Genomic DNA, 24,169 nt, shown 5'->3' with positions numbered 1-24,169 from the left:
AGTGGAATGGTTTGGGTTGAACACCCAGTTATTGCTACTGACCCATACCTAACTGGTATGTGAAACCCAAGACCGCTTACAAATCAATGCAATAAGAACAAACAATAAAACAGACAGATTAGATAGTAAAAAAAAAATCAGTTAACTCAGTTAAAAGCAGCAAATAAAACAATGAGACAAATGATATGGAATGATCAAAGATTGTAATCAAGTTTAAACAAATGAGTCTTGAGATCAGTTTTAAAAGTAGCAAGGGATGTGATGTTCAGGTGGAAGGGAGTTCCAGAGTTTTGGAGCAGAGCAACTGAAAGCCCTGCTCCCCATGGTAACCCGACGAGGGATGGGGACGGTGAAGTGGATGAAGATCTGAGAGAGCGAGAAGGTGTTGCAGTGTGGATCAATGTAGATAGATATGGAGGGGCAAGATTGTGAATGGCTTTGAAAGGGAATAGGATAATTTTGAATATGATACAGGAGTTAATGGGGAGCCAGTGAAGCTGCGGAAAGATAGGGGTAATGTGATGAAATGATGAGGTTCTAGTGATTAGGCTTTGTGAGCAGCAGGGTTCTTTAGACCAGTGTTTTTCAACCACTGTGCCGTGAGAAATCATCAGGTGTGCCCTGAGAAATTACCCAACTGATGAATGAAAAAAAAAAAAAAGAATAAGTGGTCTAAAAAGCAGCTCTGTGTTCATCCAAACAGGCCCCCGTGAAAGATAAAATTCCATCTTCTTGTGTTTATCTGATTTCTATGCAAGAGGCTTTGACAAGATGGACTTTATATTAATAATATGGACTTAAAAAAAACCCCCAACATTTTGGTTTGTGGTGTGCCTCGTGATTTTTCAGTGAGAAAAAGTGTGCCTTGGTTCAAAAAAAGTTGAAAAACACTGCTTTAGACAATCACAAGTAATATTGATTTTCTTTTTAACTAGAAGGGTCATCTCTGTAATTTAGGCTTAACACTTCTCGGTTATGTTAACTCATAAAAACAAGCAAAAACAAATCAGATTCCAGATTCCAAACTCTCCAAACATACACTACACCCACTGGGTGCTCCTCGCACTCCCAATTCTCTGTGGTCTTGCAATACGTAACACCGCCCACTAGAGGTCGTAATCGGATCATTTGGAGGTCCCTTCTCTTCTTCGTTGGTACTCTTGCCATGTTTGCGGAAGCTTGGCTGTAGCGGCTAATTCAAGGCTTGTCACCTATCTGTGTATATTATATCTAACTATCTTTTATAATTGAAAATGAATCTACCAAAGGGACCTGATTCTCTTTGCTTCGACAAGGATGTTTTTATGAAGGTAAGACTATTTCAATGAGGGTTTATTTTATACCGCTAACGTTAGCTTTGTTGTCAAACTAGTTAGCATCCAACTAGCTATCGATAGTTTACTTTTATCACTTGGTGCTTACGTTTCAGGGTTTTCATTTGCCACTGTCTATAATCAGCGAATAACACATTTAATTCACATACCGATAGTTTTAATTCCCAAACCTCACCATTACTGGGCACAAAACGCAATCATTATCAGTAAATGTTTTCGGCCACGGTAAATCCTTATGTCATTTGTTTCTCTAGTACAACTTTTCTTGACATGTGACATATGTCATTTTATTTTTCTGTTAACTGGGTTAACAAGTCAGCGCTTTCTGCATGTTTTCGTTCTTTCTGCCTGCAGGATGACTTTGATGTTGACCAGTTTGTGGCTGACTGTAGAAAGCAGGTGCAGCTGGAAGAGATGAGAGAAGACCTGGAGCTTTACTACAAGCTGTTGAAAACAGCCATGGTGGAGCTCATCAACAAGGACTATGCAGATTTTGTTAACCTTTCTACCAATCTGGTTAGTTATCATCAAATATAGCAACAAAGTTATGTTCATGAAGAGACATGAACAATATGCCAGTTGTTATTCTAGCATTGGTGTTAACATAAGTCTTGAACTCAAGCTTGATGATTCCTACTTAATATGCTTTTGCACAGTTTTTGTCTGTTTAAGTAAACTGTTTTTGTGAATGCATGCTGCCGGTAATCTGATCTCTGCTTCTTCATCTCAGGTGGGGATGGACAAAGCCCTCAATCAGCTCACTGTGCCTTTAGGACAGTTGCGAGAGGAGGTCATGGTAAGTGCCTCAAATAAATACGCTTCGTAACCGTAACTCCAGCCTCAAGATTCTTAATATATTTTCCTGTTAATTTCAGAGTCTCCGCTCCTGTGTTAGTGAAGTGATACAGGCTATTGACAGCCAGCTGTCCAAACAGGAGGACCTGCAGAAAAAAAAGGTTTTGGTCCTATATATGACTTTATATTTGAATCATACTCCATTTTATGCTTGTTGTTCTGATGATAATCATATCAGCAAATACAAGTTATATTTAAGACAAAATACATGACACAGTTGTTTTTTTTAAATTAGTTTACAACTTCATGTTTGTAATGTAGGAAATAACATATAAATACTATAGTTTGATTGATGATCTTTAACAGTTACTTTCCTCGCATTTTTGTCAGGTGTGTGTATTGAGGCTTATTCAAGTGGTGCGGTCAGTGGAGAAGATCGAGAAGATCCTCCACTCACAAAACTCCAAGGAATCCAATTCTCTGGAAATCAGCAGGTGGGAAACTGATAAGCTAAACAAATTTATGGTATCAGTTAGTAAAGTTTTAAGGTAATGTGACTACATTTCCAGTGTTTAGTGATTAACTAGGTACAATGCAAACAGTATAAAATGATCCAAAAACAAATCCAGTTGTAAAAGTCTAGCTTTTTTGTCAAATTTTTAAATTGTAATTTACAAAGATGTTTTATGTTTTATTTCCTTTTTTGCACACAACATCCTATTTTTTTCTTCACAAATGTCATTGTGCAAATATTAAGCATTGCATTTAGGCAAATACACAGTTGAGTACATCAGAGGTTCAGACTAGTTTAATATGGTCATTACAGGGAGTTACATTTGTTATAATAACATATCTCTTTCCATATATCTGCAAGTGTTATTTACATCCTCGTTATCTATGTTTAGTCCTTTATTAGCAGGTCAAATTCTAGAGAGGATTGCTACAGAGTTCAACCAGCTGCAGTTTCACGCAGTACAAAGCAAAGGCATGCCGCTACTGGACAAAGTTAGACCTGTAAGTACTAGTAAGTCAGTCACAAACAGCTGAAAATCAAATAAGCCACTTGTCTATCAGTTAATTTAATGCCCATTCTTCTTTCAACCCATCAAAATAACCTCAATAAGATGATCACAAATGATATTTTATTGTGAAATAATGTACTATACATTATTATTTTCTTTTTGTAAAAATGAAATATTTTTTAATCTTTGATTATTTTTCAGTAACTGTCAGCGTTTATTCAGCCATTTCAGTCTCACTGAGATGTCCGTGCCACCATCTACTGTATACTGTCTATAAAGAAAGCATCCTTCTAAGCCATGATCCCGGTTGTTGTGCTTTGACAGCGTATTGCAGGGATAACCTCAATGCTGCAGCAGTCTCTGGAAGGCCTGTTGATCGAAGGCTTACAGACGTCCAATGTGGACATGGTGCGTCACTGCCTGAGGACATACGCCACTATAGACAAGACTCGAGATGCTGAGACTCTGGTGGGACAGGTTCTAGTCAAACCATACATGGATCAGGTAAGCACTGGAAATATCGTTTTATTATATTAGCTTATTTGTTGAGTAAAATGTTTTAATACAAAAGGTTAAAATGGAAATAGGTTCACATTTGGGGAGACCATATAAGTAAAGTGCTTGTGTTAATAACAGAAGTACTGGTTGATAGTTAATATGGAAATATATTGTACTATGTAAACGGTGATTCTTTGTTTTGTTTTTTTCAAATATACATTATATCCTACTTATAAAAGTTATAATGACTCCCTGCCTTTTTTCTTTCATTTTACCGGTAGGTGATAATAGAAGAAGCGGTGAAGTCCAGTCCAAGTGGTCTCCAGCTTATGTACTCCAGACTGTTGGACTTTGTTCCTCACCACTGCAGACTGCTCAGAGAGGTGACTGGAGGCTCCATATCCAGGTATTAATCTTGAATTGAAAATGTACATTAATTCCAATAAAAAATCAAGTCTTTAACATTTTAATTTTAATCCTCCTCCTGTTGTGTTCATCTGGTTCACAAGATCATGTGAGAGCCTCATTACATAAACTTGATTTAAGTTTGTTATGTACATTCACTCACCAGCCACAGGTATAAATCTCAGACTGCAACACATGAAATGAATCAGTAAGAAAAATCATCCCTTTCTTCTCAGTGACAAAGCCGACACGGTGCCAGGTTATGACTTCTTGGTGAATTCGGTCTGGCCGGAGATGATCAGAGGAATAGAGGAAAGGCTGGCCTACATCTTTAATCCTGGAAACCCTGATATATTTTATGAGGTAAAGTTGCAAAATAGTCTTTTTTTGGGGGGTTAAAAATTCACTTTGCAAATATTTAGTAACTTGTGTATGGCTGAAAAAAGTCCCAATTTGTATTTTTAATTTGTAATTTTTTAAAAATTTTCCTCCAGCGTTACAGCGTGAGCATGGAGTTTGTGCGGCGCTTTGAACGACAGTGCAGCTCACAGGCCAGCGTGAAGAGACTGAGAGTTCACCTTTCTTATACCAGCTTTCACAACAAATGGAACCTTCCTGTTTACTTTCAGCTACGGTGAATATTACCTGAATCTGTTTGCCTGTTCCGTTTTGCATATTGAAATCTGTCTTTTACATAGAACACTACACACCCCAAGACTTTTGCCCACATTGTCACATCTGCACTTATTTAACAAAATACTTTGAGATTTTAAATGTTTAATAAGCTAATGGGTTATTTAGTTAAGAATACAGCATCAGTGGACACGAAGCATTGCATAGAAATATTTTAGTCTGTGTTTGAGGAATATAGATAGATACCAGTGGAAGTGCAGTTTCTGCACAGCACGTGCTTTGTAGAATTGACAGGTTTTGTTTTCAGGGCTCAAGAGACAAATTTTGATTAAAGCTGCGGCCTTGTCAGCATTTTCAGGAGATAAAGGCAGGTTGGCAGGAACTCAGTACTTTAACAAAACACAGTTTTATGTGAATCTGGGGAAATTGCTTATGGCTGCGGTCATCAAACAGGTTGATGACTCCACACAAAACATCAATTGTGGATGTGTGTAAGTTTAAATTATGATTAAACATAACTCATAAACATGACGCGAGACCTTGACATAAAGGCCATTGATCCATGTGAAAAAGTACATAAGTTTTCTGGTGTTTGTCAACCTCCACCACACGTACACTGTAATGTACACAACATGCAGATTCACCATTGCACATCAAAGCAAATATTAGGTCCTGCATGGCCATTTGACAGTGTAAACCTTTGTAGTTCAGTTTTTTCAGGAAGTGGAAAATTTCCAGTGCACATGTTAGTGGTTGTGTTTGTTTTGGAGCTGATGTAAGAAGCACACTGATAACACATTGTCCTCTCCCTTGTTTACATACTTCACCTTGTTTTTCAGCTACAAGGAAATAGCTGGGCGCTTGGAGAATGCCATAAGTGACGGATTAGAAGCAGCACCAGGTGGAAATTAGTTCAAGATCACCTGCATCACTGTTTACCAAGTACCTTGTCTGCATTATGTCTGTTTTTTTTGTGTACTTCCAGCTGGTAGTGCGTACAACCTGCAGGTATCCGAGGTGTTGTGGGTCTGTTTAGTGAGGTGTTGGTCAGACAAGGTTTATTTGTCACCTCTGGCTCATCGCTTCTGGAAGCTGACACTGCAGCTTTACTCCCGATATGCCAAGTTTCTTGATGAGGTAAACTCAAACTAGAAATGAAAGAATTCGTCCATATAGCAATATCAATGTGTGCAGGTGTGGTGATACATTGAGTCAGAAATGCATTCTTATGCAATCCTACTAATTTTTGTTTGACTGATCCTGTTTAGCACAGTTCAGTGACTTGCCAGTTGCACCTGCTTGATCTTGTTTCACTGTGATGGGTTTTTGTGTAGGTGTTGACAAAATCTCCAGCTCTTGAGGTACCCAAGGAGCCAGTCAGGCCACTACCGAGCTCAGCCTCCTCCACATCCAGCCGAACGTCACTGGATGAAGGTGGCAGTGAAAGTGGAAGTCCCACCTCTTTGTCCACCAAACAGTTGGTTTACATTGCAGCAGACATCCAGAAGCTGCAGGAGCAGGTTCACACACCCAAACTAATTACATATTATTTACAACTATAGCTTCAACTTATCCTAAACCTTCCTTACTGATGCACTTCCAGTTTTCCACTGGTCTGTGTAGCTATCTGTCTGGCTTTCACTCAACTTCAGGTTCACTGAGTTAACAGAATTTTAGTTTCCTTTTTGCTGTTTTTGATAAAAAAAAATCTGCATTTCTCCTAGATCCCAGAGTTGTCAGAGATGGTCAGGCAGCGGTTAGAGGCCATGGGTTTTAAAAACTTTGCTGCTGTGGAAGGTAAGTTGTCCATACAGTAATTTTGTTATAATATAACTGTCTGTGCAGCCTATTCCTTTAGAGATGTAGTCATAAATGCTCTTCCATCACATTTAAAAAAAATTAAACATCTTATTAAAATTTTAATATGATAATTGAGTCGTCCTTTCACTCATTGTTTTCTGCTCTCCCCAATGACTCACACTCAGATTGTGTGTACTTGTGTATTTACAATTACTCTTTTCTGTGTCAGATGCTCTGACAGACTCTAAGGCTTGTCTGTCAAGCAGCATTCCCTCTCTGAACACAAGGATGACGCAGCATCTGACTGAACGCTGCTGCCGTTTCCTGAAAAGTGCCTCTGAGGTTCCACGACTCTACCGCCGGACTAATAAAGTTAGTGGATGTGTTTCATCATCTAATATACTCTCATATGTCTCCGAGCAACCACTGGAGTGATATTTATTTGATTTAGACAATACCCTGGGTGATCAAATTGTTATGTTTTGATGGAAATGCATTGTTTAAAGGTCAGACTTCCACTTTTTATACGCAGTAGTTGGTTACATCTTGACTGACTGGTGGTCCTTATGAACGTATGAATGCAATTGTCAAATGAGGTCTGTCTGCATGGAGTGCTTAATTATTTTTGGCTTCTAACATGGAAACTAGTAATGAACTGAAGACGGTTTCAGTGTATGCATTTGCAGTACGCAACCTATTTGAATCCTACTGCTGCCTCACTGCAATGTGGCTCAGCATTTTATTTGCTTTAATGACAATGTTTTTTCTTGTTGATGAACTTTATTTGTTGAAATGTTTGTAAACTTTGTTCATTCTGCAAAGATAAAGCATGCTGTTTATTTTTGCAGAATGAACAGCATCAGCATGCTAACACTGTAATGACTAATGCCTTGCTGCTGATATAGAGGCTGTCTTCACATCTAAACCTCTGAATCAGTGTGTTTTTATTTTATACTGCACAACTGTATGAAGTTGTTTTTTTTACATTGCTGTTATGAGAGTTGGGGTTGGGATGAGAGTCAGCTCCTCCAAATCCGGAATAGGGTGGATTGCCCTCTCTGGGTCGGGAGTGAGGTCCTGCCTCAAGTGGAGGAGTTTAAATATCTCGGGGTCTTGTTTATGAGTGAGGGAAGGATGGAGCGTGAGATTGACAGACGGATCGGTGCAGCGTCTGCAGTAATGCGGGCTCTGCGCCGGTCTGTCGTGGTGAAGAAGGAGCTGAGCCAGAAGGCAAAGCTCTTGATTTACCAGTCGATCTACGTTCCTACTCTCACCTATGGTCATGAGCTGTGGATCGTGACCGAAAGAACGAGATCTGGTATACAGGCGGCTGAAATGAGTTTCCTCCGCAGGGTGGCCGGGCTCTCCCTTAGAGATAGGGTGAGGAGCTCAGTCATCCGGGAGGGACTCAGAGTAGAGCCGCTGTTCCCTTGCATCAAGAGGAACCAGTTGAGGTGGCTCGGGCATCTGGTCAGGATGCCTCCCTGGTGAGGGGTACGGAGCACGTCCCTCTGGGAGGAGACCCCGGGGAAGACCCAGGACACGCTGGAGGGATTATATCTCTCGGCTGGCCTGGGAACACCTTGGGATCCCCCCCGCAGATGTGGTTAGGGAGAGGGAAGTCTGGGCTTCCCTGCTGAGGCTGCTGCCCCCACAACCCGAGCCCGGATAAGCGGCGATGGATGGATGGATGGATGGATGGTTATGAGAATCTCCTTATGACCCATTAATCTACATTTACTCAATGCCTGCAGTAGGCTATGTGATGTCAGCTTAGTATTTTGCTGAGTAGCCTGTTGCTACTTCAATGAATCGGCAAAAATGTAAATGAATTAGATTTATATTATTGCCTGTGTGATAATATTGTAATGGTAGTTGCTACACCTAGCATACTACTTTAACTTCTTAAAAATTCTGTCCTTTCCAAAAATGTCTTGAGTGTTGTCTTCTTTTCATGTTTGATCAGGATTTTAACAGAAGCTCATCTAAAATAATAATAATTAATAATAATGATAGCTGATTTTGTTTTTAACATTCTAACGTTGACGTTTTCTGTGAAGGATCTACCAGTGCGTGCATCAGCATACATGGATAACGCGTTACAGCCGTTACATCAGCTGCTGACTGATTCCACTGGGCTGGTCACCCCCCACACGGCACAAGAATGGCTGAGAGTTGCACTGTCTGAATGCACACAGAAGTAAGTTTAAAATGCACACCTATGTGCGTAAATAGATCCAGATACAATGACAGTAAGTAATTCAAGAGTCAGATGTTTCAGTTCTGAAGAATTCTTCTGTAATGACAATAAAAATCTGGCCATAATTTCTCACTTCTGTTTTCCACTTTGTGTTTAGGTACTATGAGACTATCTCAGAAGTGCTGAGCTCAGTGAGAAAGATGGAAGAAAGTTTGAAGCGTTTAAAGCAAGCCAGAAAGGGTGCTTCTGCGAATACCTCAGCAGGAACAAATGGTGGACTCACAGACGACGGTAAAATTCGTCTTCAGCTTGCACTGGATGTGGAATACTTGGGAGAACAGGCAAGTGTCATATAGATGTACAAATGTCTTAACAAACCAGACATATTATTAACATGTATACATAATTAGCAAGTATTACTGAAGTTGCAAACATTGCTCATTGTTGCTGTCATTGTTCTCTATTGTTTCAGATCCAGAAAATGGGTCTTCAGCCAAATGACATCTCCATGTTCTCTACCCTGATGGATCTTGTGAAAGAGGCCCGAGAGCTCGCTGAACAGAGCCAGTAAAAAAGAAAGACTCCACAGTGACTGAAAACCCCTTAAACATGCTGCATTTGTCTTCACATTATCTGGAAACTTGAAGAAAAAAACAGCCCAGTCAAGGCAGAAGCTATACTATGATTGGAGTCAGTGAGATTATAATGATGAGATTAATAAATTGATTATGCAAACTGCAGAGCTATGGTGCACAAATACTTAAAATAGACAAGGAACTGGCAATCTGCTGTAGACAATATGGATACAAGGGAGTACATGGTGCTGTTGTTTACGGTATACTGCATGCTGAATGTACTATTCTCGACATACTTGTACTGATTATATGTTGGGGTCAAACTGTTTTCACAGCAGCAGCCTCATCTCATTTGGAAAGGGAGACTGTAAGATGGAGAATATTAGTCTAACTTCTGTTTAATTTCAGATAAATATTTATGCATATCATGTACACGCTCCAGTTAAAGTTATAAAATGGATTGTTGAACATTATTTAGCGAGAATAAACTGAAGGAATTTGGATACTTTACTAAATAAGTGTGTGTTCAGTCCCCCCCCTTCAGTATTAACAGCTTGTAATATACAGTACTTTTTCCACATTAAAGCCTCATGACAGCCGTTACAGATTTAAAGATTTTGATGAAATGCCGTCTAGCTTAATTTACTATATAAATAGTAGGTCAGAAGGATGTTACATTTATTAACAACCAGGAATGCTATTTAAACAGGGTGACAGCTAATTTGTTACAGTGGTTATACTGGTTTATATCATGTTCATTTTCATATGATGTCAAAACCACATTGTCCTGAAATGATCATTTATTTTCATTTAAAACTATCTATATTGAAAGATTTAGTCAGGTTTAAGTATTATAAGAAAAATTTATACTTGGTGGAGGAAACCTAAATCTCTCTTTTAATACCTTCAAAACTACAGTACGGTACTCTGATTACCCAAGTGGGAGCTTTGTTCCTCAGAATACAGAAAGTAACAACTAAATGTTGGCATATTGACAATGTACAAAGTTCGCAAAAGTATGCAACAAAATAAAAAAGCACAATGGTAATGGTTAAACAAGGATCTTTAAAGAAAATGGCAGCTATAAATCAAACTAATTTTGACTTAAATCTGTACTTCTGTCTTATCTTTGTGGAGGAATTCTCAAACAATCCAGTTTCATGAAACTGAGTACCGATGGAATTTTTTTACGTAATGTTTTATGCATATTAGGACCAGCATTCATTCATTTGGCATTAAAGTTTGGTTGAAAGGTACTGATTATGTTTTGTTTTATTGACCGTTATTCGGCTCTTTACTGAAATAAACTATGAAGATGTAATGAATACAAACTGTGTGATCTTAGACTTGGTTTATTTTTGGTGCAACATTTAACCATTTTAATGTATTGTGCTCAGTATATAAGAGGGAAAAGTGTAAATATCAGCTAATTTTGTTAATTACAAATGGTGTGGCTCTACCACTTTGCATTTATTTTAATGTTTTAATGCAAAAAGTATGGCATTGTCTTCCTCTACAGAACAAGTGAGTTTGATAGATAAAATTTTCAAAATAAAGTGGTAAATATATGAGAATACCAAATCACTAAGTTAAGGTAAAAGTTTCTCCCTTGTCTCAGTCGATAAAAGTTGAAACTGTTTAATTGTGTTGACCTCAAAGGCCAAATGTAAGAAGGAACATTTGAGTTAAATTAAGAAATGTTTTTATTTCAGTCATCAAAAATCACAACAAAACAAAAATAGTCTCTCAAACACAATGTACAAGAAGTCTGATATAGAAGTAGACAACCATGACTACAGAATTTAAACTTCAGAAAAGAAAAACAAGAATTTTTAACAAACCAACTGAAAAAAAGTCGCTGAAGTTAACGAGTTTTTATAAATATTGAGATGGACTCTTGCTTTAGCTTGTTCAGAGTTCACCTATGTTGTGAAAATAATAAATTTTTAATACTGAATACACTCATATTCTTTCTCTGCATGAAGTTAGTTGTAGTCGATATGATGCAATATAATGAAGTGGATCTGGTACGTTAGACATCTTTAATGTCTAACATTTTGTTCATGTTAAGTGCGATCCACCATTAATGAGTAGGATTGGTGATCTTGCCCAGGATGAGGATGGAGTTATAATATCCTTCAACGACAGAGAAGAAGAAAGGTCTGTTGAATGATAGCTTCAGAGGGACGCCTGCTTCCGGCTTCTTGTCCTGAGGTTCTGCTCCCTCCTCCGACATCTCAAACAGCACCTTGTTGATGGCCTGAGAGGAGATGGAGAGAACCATTGATTACACAAATACTTAGTGAATCGGTTTTATATAAGCACAAGCTGAATGCACATGTGGTTTACTTTATTTATTGTGAAAGGTTTGATGTTACTGAGCTGGTTGAACTCAGCCCCGGAGCCCAACAACTCTGTCTCGATCACTGGATTCATGCTTGCCAGCAAATCCCGTAGGTCAGTCTCAGATGACATGGAGAACTTTGGTAGTGACAGCTCAAGCAGACTGAAAAAAAATAAAATTTGTACATTTTTATTGTTAGCTTTCATTTTTAAATAAAACATTTATAAACTAAAACAGGATTGTATTTTACATGACTGAATAATGCGCACTAACTTTGGTTTATTAACCTGAAGCTAATAAAATGGTACAAAGACTTGCAGTCTGTCAGCATGTAATAGGGACATCCTTACTTGAAAAGTATCATACTAACCCTTCTTGGAGGTTTTGGCGCCAGCTAGACATGACATCAGTGAGCAGCTTTGACTCGATGTCACGGAGGCTGACGCCTTCATGAGGCAGGACCAGCAACGTGTGGGAACGTTTGCTCAGAGAGAGCTTCACAACAGTGCACCTCCTCATCTTCAGATGAACAAAGCAAGAATATTATTTAAACTGCTTATTGTTTTATGGCTGCATTAATGCAGTAAACACAAATACATAAATGAGCCCACATAACTCTTGAATTTAGATTTACCTTATCATTTAGGTAGTGGTAAACTCCTGTGTTGGTCATAAAGGGAGTCGTTACTGTCGTTTCACCCACGTGAAACTCCTGCAGGGAAGTCTTCTCTGGGTGAAAGGCTGTCATCCAGTTACCTGAACAGACATGACAGAAGAATGAAGTTACTGGAGGTTGTTCATGGCATTGTTATTTGTAGGGTTCTAGATTGTTATATAGGCTTTTACGCCACTTCAAAGTCAATTTATTGTGTATTCGACAAGCTTTTTAGGATACATCAATACTGTCAGATGTTGAGAATGTGTTCTTGGCGATGCATAAAAATGTTATTCTAAGGTTAGGAGTTACTCTTCACTGTTATTTCCTTAAACATGAATATTCTGTCAAATGAAGCCAGAAGATACAGACCTTGGAAGGAGAAGGAGGACATGAACAGAAGGTCGCTGCTTGTATTCAGATCTTTGAAGACATTCTTCACCTTCCCGTTTGAAGTCTTCTCCACAAAAGTGTTCACAAGTGTCTCTGCTTCCTGGGGTTTGGAGAAGTCCACACCTCGGATGAACGACGTATCTGAGAAGTCCTGCGTGCCTTGAATAAAGTCCCTGGAGAGTTGTGCGTCCTTACGGGTGAAGGCCCAGACCTGTGTGCTGATTTCGTCTTTAGGCCCATCATCCACCAGAGAGTTAATGCCCTGCAGGGTACTGAGAACCTTGTGTCCGTCCACAAAGGACACACAGTCTTCTCTGTCTGTGTCACGATTCAGGCCAAGTAGCCGCTGGAAGAGGAGAAATTTAATAAATTTGTAAAAAGGAGAAAAAAGTAAATAACTATCTATGGTGTAATAGCAAATGAAGAGCAGGAACCTGGAATGAGTTTGCAGTCTTCTTGGAGGCTCCCAGGTAGAGGGTGACAAGTGATCCGTAAGTGTTGATTGGAGAGAGGATGATGTTACTGCTGTTCTTCCTGCTGAGAGCATCGTAAATCCTAAGACCTAAAACGTTCATCAGCTTTGCCAGAACCGCTCTTCTCTCTGTGGAATTCTGCCTATGAGCATCCAGCTTTGATGCATCCCTGCTGTCTGGTGTCAAGACTTCATTGTCAAGTGGAGTGACAGGAAGTGTCTCCAGTGGTTTAGAAGTCTGATCCTGCAGGGTCTCACAGCTGATGTTCTCACCAGCAAAAAGGTAGAAGGGATGAACGTAGACACGGTTGGCTTGGCTTCCTGAGAGGCAGCAGCACAGCAGGAGGACTAGAAGAGGCGACTGCAGAGTCTGCATTTTTACCTTTGGTTACTTGTTAAGAAGATTCCCTTTAGTGGGTGAGAGGAAAAAGGAAGGACAAAAATATTGTTATTTTCAGATGAATTAGTGTGTCAACTTATCAACTATCTCTTTTTTGTTAAAGAGTATTGAGTTTAAGGTTATCTACAATCTGTACAGGAATTTAACCTTAGCTTTAGTAACAAATCTGGCTAAATCTGGTTTCGGGTCTCTGACAGCAGTGACTGGCATCGATCATAGAGCTGCACGTCAGTCACTGATTGATTTTTTTCATTGTGTGTTTTCTGTCCTGCTGATCAGTGAATGTGAGCAAGAATGAACTAAAACAGAGGTTGCGACACTAAGATAAGCTTCTATGTGTGGACTGACTGCATCCAATTGGTCATTTCTTTTGGACGCTGTTTGCACAGATTCCATTTTGAAAACTTCAGACCTGAGACACAGTGTGCTCATATATATATATATATATATATAATCATGCAATCATAACTCTGATTTCTACAAGTATAGGATGAATTAATTCATTTCAGGGTCCATAGATATTTTTGAATCTGCATGAGATTTATCTGTGCTGATCAATCATTAAACAGTCCAATATGAACTTTTAGACTATTTTATTGCAGTCAGTTATCTTTAACATAAATGTAAGGATTGAAATATCTACAATGGAAAATAAAAAGATTCAATGCTCTCCAATGAAAAGACAGTGCTTTGACTTGACTTAAAAATTAAACATGTGGACTGATGGACTCTTGGAGGTTGTGAGCAAACAACAGATTTTCCTCTGTTTGGATATGCGCCATAGGACATGGCCTTGATTTCTAATCAATAAAAACATGTACAAATGTTCTGAAACACAACCAAAGCACGTGTGTAAAAAGAATGATCGGTTCATAGTTATCGATTACCTCTGTCAATCTCTAGAATTACTAAATTCGTATATTATCTGGTTCATAATGTAGGGGCAGAAATTGAAAGTGATGCGTATTTTTGCGACAAAACCCTCAAAATAAACTTAAAAGTTAGACTCACGAAACACTAACACACTTATTTGATTTAGAAGATTCTAATGATTTTGCAGTACTACTAACAGGACTGCTCTATCATCTGAGATAAAGTCAAAATTTGCTCTTACCTTGTGTGTCAGCAGCTGCTCAGTGAGGTTCAGAGTGTAGTCCTGACTCTGTCCTCGTACTTAAACGCTTTTGGTCAGCAGCAGTTCTTGCATTTTTGGTTATAGATTAACCTAACAAGCATTGACTCAGGGGCTCTGCCGTCATGACTCACAGCCCACTTTGTACTGACGATTTACTGCTATAGATCAATAGGTTTGACAAAGCAAGACAAGAGGGGTGAAAGAGCTCAACTTTAGCAAAAGTGGAACGGAAGCAACTTTTCAACATGACTAACACAGATGTCACTGTAATATACAGATGTTTATTTGTCTATGGGGATGGCATGATCTGGAAAAGGACGTATCTTGCCTAATCAATTGGTCAAACCTATCAAGTAAACAAGTCAAATCACCATCAATTTAAAACCAAAGAATCACAGTTCTCAGATGATAAACTATTCCCCTTTAATGTTTTTTTTTTTAACCTTTATTCATACTGGTGACCCAGTGTCTAACTTTCAAGAGACACTTATTAATTTACAAAAAGATACAGATACAAACATATGCATAAGAATAGAACAGATATTTAGAATTAAATATAAACCAAACTAAAGATTAAAGAAAATATGGGTCCAGTAGCATTATGGCAGTATTTTATGAGGCAGCAGATCACTTGTATAAGTGCCAACCAGAAAAACATCAAGTTAATAGAGTATATTCTTTAGCATAAACAGTTCTGAAATGACAACATTATGGTGCATTAAAAATGCAATACTAGAATGCAGATGTTGCTTCTGGCACCACATTTATGAGTAGGTTAGATTTGATTTAACGCAAGGCAAGACTACCATACTGTCATTTTGTGTGGGACAGTGACCCGCTGTCATGAAAGTACAGGTTTATCAGGTGAACTGTCAGGTGATATTTAACTTCCTGACAGATAAACATCCAAAACGGAATTGACAGATTTATCTCACCCCCACTGATCCCGAGTGTCCAGCTGTACTCACCTATCGATGGAAACGTCAGATTATCTGCGGATTCTTATCCTGGTGGTGGTGTAATTGGCTTCCGGAGCACAAAACCCAGCATATCCTGGAAAAAAACAAAAAATTTTCAGATGTTATGACTGTTCTTTTATTAACCAATAAAAATACGTTTCAGTAACTTTGGCTTCATGAATGATTTTTATGCAGTAATTCTTCAATTGCACACCTGAGTAAACAGGACAGGTTAAACTAGATCTTCTCACAACTGTAATAATGTGTAGTGTTTTACAGTCCTGGTTTTATCTTTTACAAACATTGTTACTATAATAATATTTTTACTGGAAGAAAAGAGTCAACAAATTATTACTAAAATTTTTCTTTAAATAAGACTGACGACAAAATGTATGTCTGATATAACTGTAATGTGATGTATTATGTCATTATACAGGAATCTTTGATTTTTAATCTCTTCATTGTCATTCTGGTTGACTTGATGGCTACTAGGAGAGTTTAAAAAAATTCTTCAAGCTGCTTTATTTGTGCCAGTCTCTGTGACGGAAGAACTTTTCACACTTAGAGATTCAGTAGATTACAAATGACCACAGTGTACACAGTAACTACTTTTACTTGGACAAATGTTTCACATGTCTGCTTGAAATTAGTCTTATCGGATACCAGCTGACATGATTGCATGGACGTGGAGAAAGCAATGCAATGAATCAAATTTATTCTTTTTTTTCTGAACCAATTGTGAATGTTAACCCCCCCACACTTAATCAGATCAAAGCAGAACAGATCATCTGACAAGTTTATGTAATAGATTTTTATCCTGTTTGGATGTTTGATTGGATCAAAAGTGCTCCTTGTAAACACAACTATTGACTCAGGCAGCAGTTTTCTTCCATGCCGCTTCTATTTATCAAAATACGCTAGATTAAAAACATTAATTTGGCTAAAAATAACTGGCAGCTTTTTGTTAATAGTTGCCATGGTAACTATAAATTGCATTGGAGCTCCATTGATTACGTCTTTTTATGGTGGTTCCTACCTTTGGGTAACAGAGCTGATTGAACCAACTTAAAACAACTCAAATATTTGCTCAGTTGTAGGTTCCCAAAGCCTTCATAAAGTTCAGCAAATGTGTCCTGAGATGATTAATCCCAGTTTATTACAGTTAACCAAGTGTCCGTTTCACATGCACAATGATGACTGAGTATCTCACCTTAAAATTTCGTATTAAATACCTTTATGGGTGCTATAACAAGTCAGCTGAGTATATAAGCTGCAAGTTAAGCAGGTTGGAATACAAACAGATTCACCATGTGGTCACTTTTGTTTCTCAGCAGTGTGCTCTCCGCAAATGGAGTGCAAGGTGCTGTTCGCTTTTATTTTATTCTTTTTTCTTTTTTTTTTTTACAATTTCCATCTGCTTTTTTTCATTAGAAATTTTAGTCTTGCTCATATATATATACATATATATATATATATATATATATATATATATATATATATATATATATATATATATATATATATATGTTGCAAGATTTACCACTTTTATATGTTTATTTCTTTGGTTTTTTGCCATGTTATTTATACACTGACTTTTTGTCATGTGTGTCTTATCAGGTCAGACTATGGAAATGGACGCACAAACAACTCCGTCAGGTAGCACTTATATAAAAAAAAGTCAATGTATTGTACTTTTATTTGTTATTTTGGTTTCCCTTAACCCCCATAGCTTAGGTTTTTTTTTTTTTTTAAACGGTTGCTTTTATTTTTCTGACTGCTTTGCTTCAGGTGCACCCTGTGGAGGGACCATGTATGGTAGCAGTGGGACATTTTCCAGCCCTAACTATCCATACAACTACCCAAACAACGCTGTCTGTACATGGTATATTAGACCTGGTCTTCCAGTTGTTCGGCTTCAGTTGCGTTCTGTGGAGTAAGTGAATGCTTTTTAAATGGGTAATCTTGATGTGTTGGTGTCCGTGTGTTCATATGTGTGTGTTTGCATGAAAAATTTCTTCTATGTATTCTGTTACTTTAGACACAAACTGCTATTTCGTTTTGTCTATCACAGCATCGAATGCAGTTATGATGACATTTACATCTATGATGGTTATAATACTGGAGGAAGGCTTCTGGGAAGATACTGTAGCTCAGGGGAGACCATCTTCTTCTCTACTGGGTCCTACTTAACTGTGAGGTTCAGCAGCGATGGCTCAGTGAACTACTCCGGATTCCGTGCCAGCTACAAAGTAGTGGGTAGGTTATCATGATCATCTTTCACCATGAACAGCAAATGTGTTGCAAATATACCTAAATGTATTGGCAAAATAAATAAATTATTCCTGTAATTTTAACAGTGGTACTTCTTATTTATTCTTTGTATAGGAAATTCTTGTGCTAACAACTGTGGATACCAAGTTGGAAACTGTTCCTGTTCTGCTCACTGTAGATACAATGGGGATTGTTGTCCAGACCATGGAGGTGGGCAGTTATGGAAATGCACAAAAATGTACTTTATTAGTCCTTAAGAACAATTAAAGGAATTTTAAAGGACTGATGCTTTACTCAAACCAGTTTTCACGAAACCTTTACCTTTTTTTTAAAAGAATAATGAACAACAAACAAATCCCTAACCTAGCCCCACAAAAAGCACTGTAAAAAAAGAACAACCAAAAAAAAACAAAACAAAAAACACATACAGTATGTGCATGTAATAATGTCTAAGGAATTTGATCTTCTGATTTGGAAACTGATGGAGAAAGCAGCTTAGAAATAAAATAGAACATATAAAATAGCTCCAATTTGCCTTTCCACAGTAAGATATTACTTATTAAATGATATTAACAGTAAGATGAATACAGTTTTTAAAAAAAGAGTTTTTAAGCTAGTGTCAATGTGACAACCATCTGATGTCACTTCAAGTAAAACCTTATGTTGATAGCAACATGAGAAAAAACAAAAAACAAAAAATAAGATGCTATTCTCATTTCTCAGCATACTTTATCTTTCTTTCTTTCTTTTATTTTTTAACAGTTTACTGCGGTACAACTACTTTTCCACCCATGATCACAGGTATAAAAGCCTGACAGGCTGCAGCTAATTATTCCTTGAATGATTATATGTTTTATTCAGGCCTTTTTACATAACCCTGGTATTAAACTGTTTCCTTCAGCTCAGCCATCATGTCGTTACAACTGCGGTAGTCACATGGGAAACTGCTCCTGCTCAAGCTCCTGCAGATACAATGGAAACTGTTGTCATGACTACTACTGTAAGTATCATGTCATGCAACACTCTACACATTATGATCAGTGAGTTTACAATGTAATTCTAAAACATTTTTTTTTCAAACAGCTGAAAGATTATAATGCAAACATATTTAATAAATTGCAGGAGAAGATTGTTTTCAGTTGTGTGTAGCTATCCTGTAGTTTAGACTGCTGTCCCTAACAACTAATTGCACTTTCAATAATTCCACAAACTTCTAGCTTACACATTTACTTTATAACTGCACAATTATTTATTCATATGGCTCTGTTTATTTTTATAAGCATGGTTTTGCTGTACCCCACTGTACAATGACAATAAAGTTTCTCTTCTCTTCTCTTCTATTCTATTCTTTAACATTTACAGTTTTCCATATATGTAATGGGAAAACACAGAGTTAGAAAAGATCTTTATTTTTTTATACAAGACGTGTAAAAAAATTTGCATATTTTCTATCTTTTTTTTTTTTTTTAGCTTACTGCCTGTCTTCCTCTGACAACCCAACAACAGGTATTAAATTTTCAAAAAACGTGTTGATCATATCTGACGAAATCAGGCTATTACTTATTTCACCAGCAGGAAATCTTAACAGTTTCAATGTCTCTCAGCTCAGCCATCATGTCGTTACAACTGTGGTAGATACATGGGAAGCTGCTCTTGCACAAGCTCCTGCAGATACAATGGAAACTGTTGTCATGACTACTACTGTAAGTTTCATGTTGTGCAACATCCTTCATATTATGATTAGTTTATAAAGTAATTCTACAACATTTGTTCTTCAGATAGTGTAAAGATGATAATACAAGCAAATTTCATGATTTAAAAAAATCTAGCTTTTACTTGGTGCACAACAGAAATTTGGTCCATCTCATTTACTGATCCTATGAAGTTGTGGGAAAGCTGTAAAAACATCTAACACAAACATCCTATGAGGTAAACAGGCCATTTTCTGCTCTCTTGTAAAACTAAATTCATAAAAACTACCAAACACTGAAAATACCACAAGCTTTTGTATCTCCAGAAAGGACCCTAAACTTCGTTGACAACGCTTGTCATAATATTGCAATTAAACCTCCATCTACAGAAATTGATGGAGCATTCTTTCTTTTTTTCACCGATCAAAATCTTATTGCAGGTTTTTGTTTACAGTCTCAACAAAAAAGATGTCTGCATATCTTCTTTTAAAGAGGTGGAAAAATCTGTAAATTTTTTCTCTTTTCCTAGCTTACTGCGACTCTACCACTGATAGACCAACCCCAGGTATGAAACCGTTAATTAGCTTGTTGATAACACATAACAAAATCAGAATATTATTTATTCTAAATCTTAACTAAATCATTTCTTGGTATAACTTTAATGTCTCTCAGTTCAGCCATCATGTCGTTACAACTGTGGTTTTTACATGGGAAGCTGCTCTTGCACAAGCTCCTGCAGATACAATGGAAACTGTTGTCATGACTACTACTGTAAGTTTCATGTTGTGCAACATCCTTCATATTATGATCAGTTTACAAAGTAATTCTACAAATTTGTTCTTCTTTAGATCGTGTTAAAATTATAATACAAGTGAATTTCATGATTTAAAAAAATCTGGCTTTTACTTGGTGCACAACAGAAATTTGGTCCATCACTGATCCTAAAAAGGTTGTGGGAAAGCTGTAAAAACATACAAGACACACATCCTATGGGGTAAAAACAGGCCATTTTCTGCTCTGTTGTAAAACTAAATTCATAAAAACTACCAAACACTGAAAATACCACAAGCTTTTGTATCTCCAGAAAGAACCCTAAACTTTGTTGACAACGATTGTCATAATATTGCAATTAAACCTCCATCTACAGAAATTAATGGAGCTTCCTCAAATTCTTTCCTGTTTTTCACCGATCAAAATCTTATTGCAGGTTTTCGTTTACAGTTACAACACAAATGATATCTGCACATCTTGTTTTAAAGAGGTGGAAAAATTTGTCATTTGTAATCTCTTCTCTTAGCTTATTGCGACTCTACCACTGATAGACCAACCCCAGGTATGAAACCCTTAATTAGCTTGTTGATAACACATAACAAAATCAGAATATTATTTATGATGAATCTTAACTAAATCATTTTTTGGGATAATTTTAATGTCTCTCAGCTCAGCCATCATGTCGTTACAACTGCGGTAGTCACATGGGAAGCTGCTCTTGCACAAGCTCCTGCAGATACAATGGAAACTGTTGTCATGACTACTACTGTAAGTCTATTATCATGCAACAGCACATGTTATGATCAATTTCAGTCATTCTAAAACCTTTTCCATTTTTAAACAGCTTACTGTGCAACAACAACACCCTCAGGTAAGATACTCAATGTACAAAATTATTCTCTGCAATGTTGTGCTCATCAGTGACCTTTTATCCTTCATCAGCAGGGACATGTGGAGGATCTCTGTTCGGCTCTGGCGTCTTTTCCAGCCCTAACCATCCCTATTACTACCATGACAATGCCTATTGTGTCTGGCACCTCAGAGCCGCATATGACCAAAGAATCTACCTGGCATTCACATACATGGAGTGAGTAATAAACATTTTTAAAACTGGGCAGAATTACGATTTTAAAAGAAATGTGATAAAGAAATGAGAGCTCGATCATCAACATCTTATGAAACAAAATATTTATCAAGAATAATAACAGTTTGTGTTTTTATAATCTTTTTCACAAACAGACTGGAGAACTGCTGCGGCTGTGACTACATTTCAGTCTACGATGGGCCGTCTGTTAACTCAGGGTATTTGGGAAAAGTGTGCTACAACAACACCCTGAAAACTTTTTACTCCTCTTCCAACTACATGACTGTGGTCTTCCGGAGTGACAGTTCCGTGGTCAGCCGAGGATTCAGTGCGGAGTTCATGAGCTCTCTGAAACCCAACTCAGGTAGTTAGATTCTCCCTTGCAGTGCCTGCTGGTCTCTCACCATCCCATGCATGCTCAGGATGGGGATTGAGTCCAAGTCAAAATTCAATGCAATCTCTGGTTTTTCTTTCTTGACTATTACCATGAATTGAATTGGATGAAAACTGACTGGATAACAGTGAATTGTCTGTAAAGTGCCTTGAGATGATGATGTGAATTACATTCAGCATAACCCAAGGAACTGAAATTTACTGCAGGCATGAAACATTTTGTTCTGAATTTTATGACATATGTTAAAGACACGACAGAACTTTTGCAGTTTTCCCAGCGGTGCAACCTCTGTCAATGGCTAAAGCTTCTATTATACTCTGCTAACATTTTGTTCTTGTTTTTGAGGCTGCAAGAACAAGCTTTTGCTTTAGACTCACCCACCTCAAAATGTCCAACAAATCACACAACACGTCTCAGAACCCCTCAGGAAAAATGTTCTGCTCTGTGAATGTGTTAGGAACAAGCCACAAGATGACCCCAAACACGTCTGTAAAAACAAGACTAAATTCCTTTGGTTCTAGCGGCCTTGGGAACAAGAAAAATGTTCTCACTTTTGGCGGAGTATGTAACAGGCTTAATTTGGCATCCATCTTGCATCCTACCTGTATTAGGATTTCTCTTCACCCAGCAAGACAGTCTAATCTTGACTCTCTTTCTCTATTTCTTTTCCGTTTATTACTCTGATAAGGTCTTCTTGAGTTACTTTGCTGAATCAGTCAAGGAATGCATTCAAAACTGCTGGTGTGTTTATAACCATTTGGTATTATGTGAAGCAAGGGTTGACTGCAAAAAAAAAAAGTTGCATAGTGCAGTTTCCCAGCCTCTGAATGCTGTTGGGTAGCAACAGCTGCAGAAATGCTCATTATAGATGCTACTGTACTATCAAATGAGTCCAGAATGCAGAGTTTTAAGCTTGGACTGTTCCTTAATTTGTCTCTAAAGGTTTCTTGCGGTCTGAGCTGTCCTACATTTTTGCACCAAAAAGTTAGGGTATTTTAACCTCCACATTTTGCATCCTCTCCTTTTCAGGTCAGTGGATCAGTAGAGAGAGATGTATACAGTATCTGTACCAATCCTCACAGCAACTAACCCAGTTGTTTCAACAAAGTAACAAATCTTAACCTTAATGTGCCACGACAGGAGGAAAATTTGGCAACACAAAATTTTTTTGAGTGAATATCATAAATATCTGCTCCATGATTTCTGTCAAATCATCAGTGTAGTGCACATATATCTTTTGAGTCATTATTTGAGCATCACACTACAGAGGCATTTTCATCACTGAGCATCTTTTGCTATTATCTACCCTCATCTTTTTATGTATTTAAGCTTAAAGTGTCCACACCACCTCTATAGGTCGAGTGGACTGCTCTTCAAACAACATGAACATTGTAATTGAGAGAACCTATCTGAACTCTCTGGGCTATGATGGTCACAGTTTGTTCCTGGATGATCCACACTGCAGACCCCAGGTGTCCGCATACCAGGTGGTCTTCAGCTTCCCCCTCAACACCTGTGGCAACATTAGAAAGGTAGACAACACAATCACTTTCTGAAAAATAATCACAAAATATGAACATTTTTACAACAATTATGAATTTACAGATATACATATTGTTCCTGTTATATTTTCTTGTACATCCAACAGTTTGATAATGGCAGAATTGTGTACACCAACAATGTCCGTGCCTACCCCTCTGACAATGGAGAGATTACTCGGCAATCTCACCTCAAGATGAATGTGGCCTGTCTCATGGAGCAAGACTCAGTATCCCAGATCATATTTGTTATTCATCATGATTCGAACAGCAGCATCACTGGTTCAGGCAGATACAATACCAGCATGGCTTTCTACACGTCCAGCAGCTTCTACAACAAGGTGTGTTTGGGTAGCGAGAGTACGACTTTCAAGGAAACTTCTGTTCGAAAAACTATGCTGATATTTTGCATTCACACACAGGTGACTGAAGTTCCATATGAGGTAGCACTCAACCAGGATTTATATGTCCAAGTGGACCTGAAAAGACGTGATAGTGCCATTATCCTCTTTTTGGACACCTGTGTGGCCTCACCATCACCGTTTGATTTTCATTCCAGAGCTCACTACTTAGTCCGTGATGGGTAAGATTAAATGCCTCATTGATTTGTTCTTCAGCTGTGTACAAGTAGCACTGGTGAACTGATTGATGCATACTGGACTTATGTGCCCATTTTCTATTTAAATATACATTATTTGTCCCTGTGTCACACTCAGATGTCGTGTTGATAACACCTACTGGCCTATAAGTAGCGGCACCGCATCCTTGGCCCGTTTCTCATTTAAAGCCTTCCAGTTCCT

The 24,169-nt window shown here is 37.8% G+C and overlaps 2 protein-coding genes across 2 annotated transcripts; one reads left to right on the top strand and one right to left on the bottom strand.

Annotated features, from left to right (window-relative positions):
• Positions 1-1,173: 1,173 nt before the first annotated feature.
• On the top strand, positions 1,174-10,491 carry cog2 (component of oligomeric golgi complex 2). The gene is made up of 18 exons (XM_079249300.1): positions 1,174-1,310; positions 1,689-1,850; positions 2,065-2,130; positions 2,210-2,290; positions 2,520-2,623; positions 3,035-3,143; positions 3,476-3,655; positions 3,931-4,055; positions 4,291-4,417; positions 4,549-4,688; positions 5,527-5,588; positions 5,673-5,824; positions 6,022-6,207; positions 6,412-6,484; positions 6,717-6,859; positions 8,548-8,687; positions 8,845-9,028; positions 9,160-10,491. The coding sequence occupies exons 1-18, from the start codon at positions 1,254-1,256 to the stop codon at positions 9,256-9,258; spliced, it is 2,190 nt and encodes a 729-aa protein (XP_079105426.1). The 5' UTR covers positions 1,174-1,253; the 3' UTR covers positions 9,259-10,491.
• An 854-nt stretch (positions 10,492-11,345) lies between these two features.
• agt (angiotensinogen) lies at positions 11,346-13,502 on the bottom strand (the record flags this gene model as incomplete). The annotated part of the gene is made up of 6 exons (XM_079248818.1): positions 11,346-11,522; positions 11,612-11,768; positions 11,977-12,125; positions 12,241-12,362; positions 12,634-13,000; positions 13,089-13,502. The coding sequence occupies 6 exons, from the start codon at positions 13,500-13,502 to the stop codon at positions 11,346-11,348; spliced, it is 1,386 nt and encodes a 461-aa protein (XP_079104944.1).
• Between the last annotated feature and the right edge of the window lie 10,667 nt (positions 13,503-24,169).

Source organism: Telmatherina bonti, assembly GCF_933228915.1.
Source record: "Telmatherina bonti genome assembly, chromosome: 11".
NCBI lineage: Eukaryota > Metazoa > Chordata > Actinopteri > Atheriniformes > Telmatherinidae > Telmatherina > Telmatherina bonti.
This window is presented reverse-complemented; position numbering and strand designations above follow the sequence as displayed.

Excerpts from the sequence above, each read along its gene's own strand:
- cog2 (XM_079249300.1), top strand. The coding sequence starts at position 1,254 with ATGAATCTACCAAAGGGACCTGATTCTCTTTGCTTCGACAAGGATGTT. Across the intron at positions 2,131-2,209 it reads AGTTGCGAGAGGAGGTCATG|AGTCTCCGCTCCTGTGTTAG; the intron begins GTAAGTGCCTCA and ends TGTTAATTTCAG. Across the intron at positions 2,291-2,519 it reads AGGACCTGCAGAAAAAAAAG|GTGTGTGTATTGAGGCTTAT; the intron begins GTTTTGGTCCTA and ends CATTTTTGTCAG.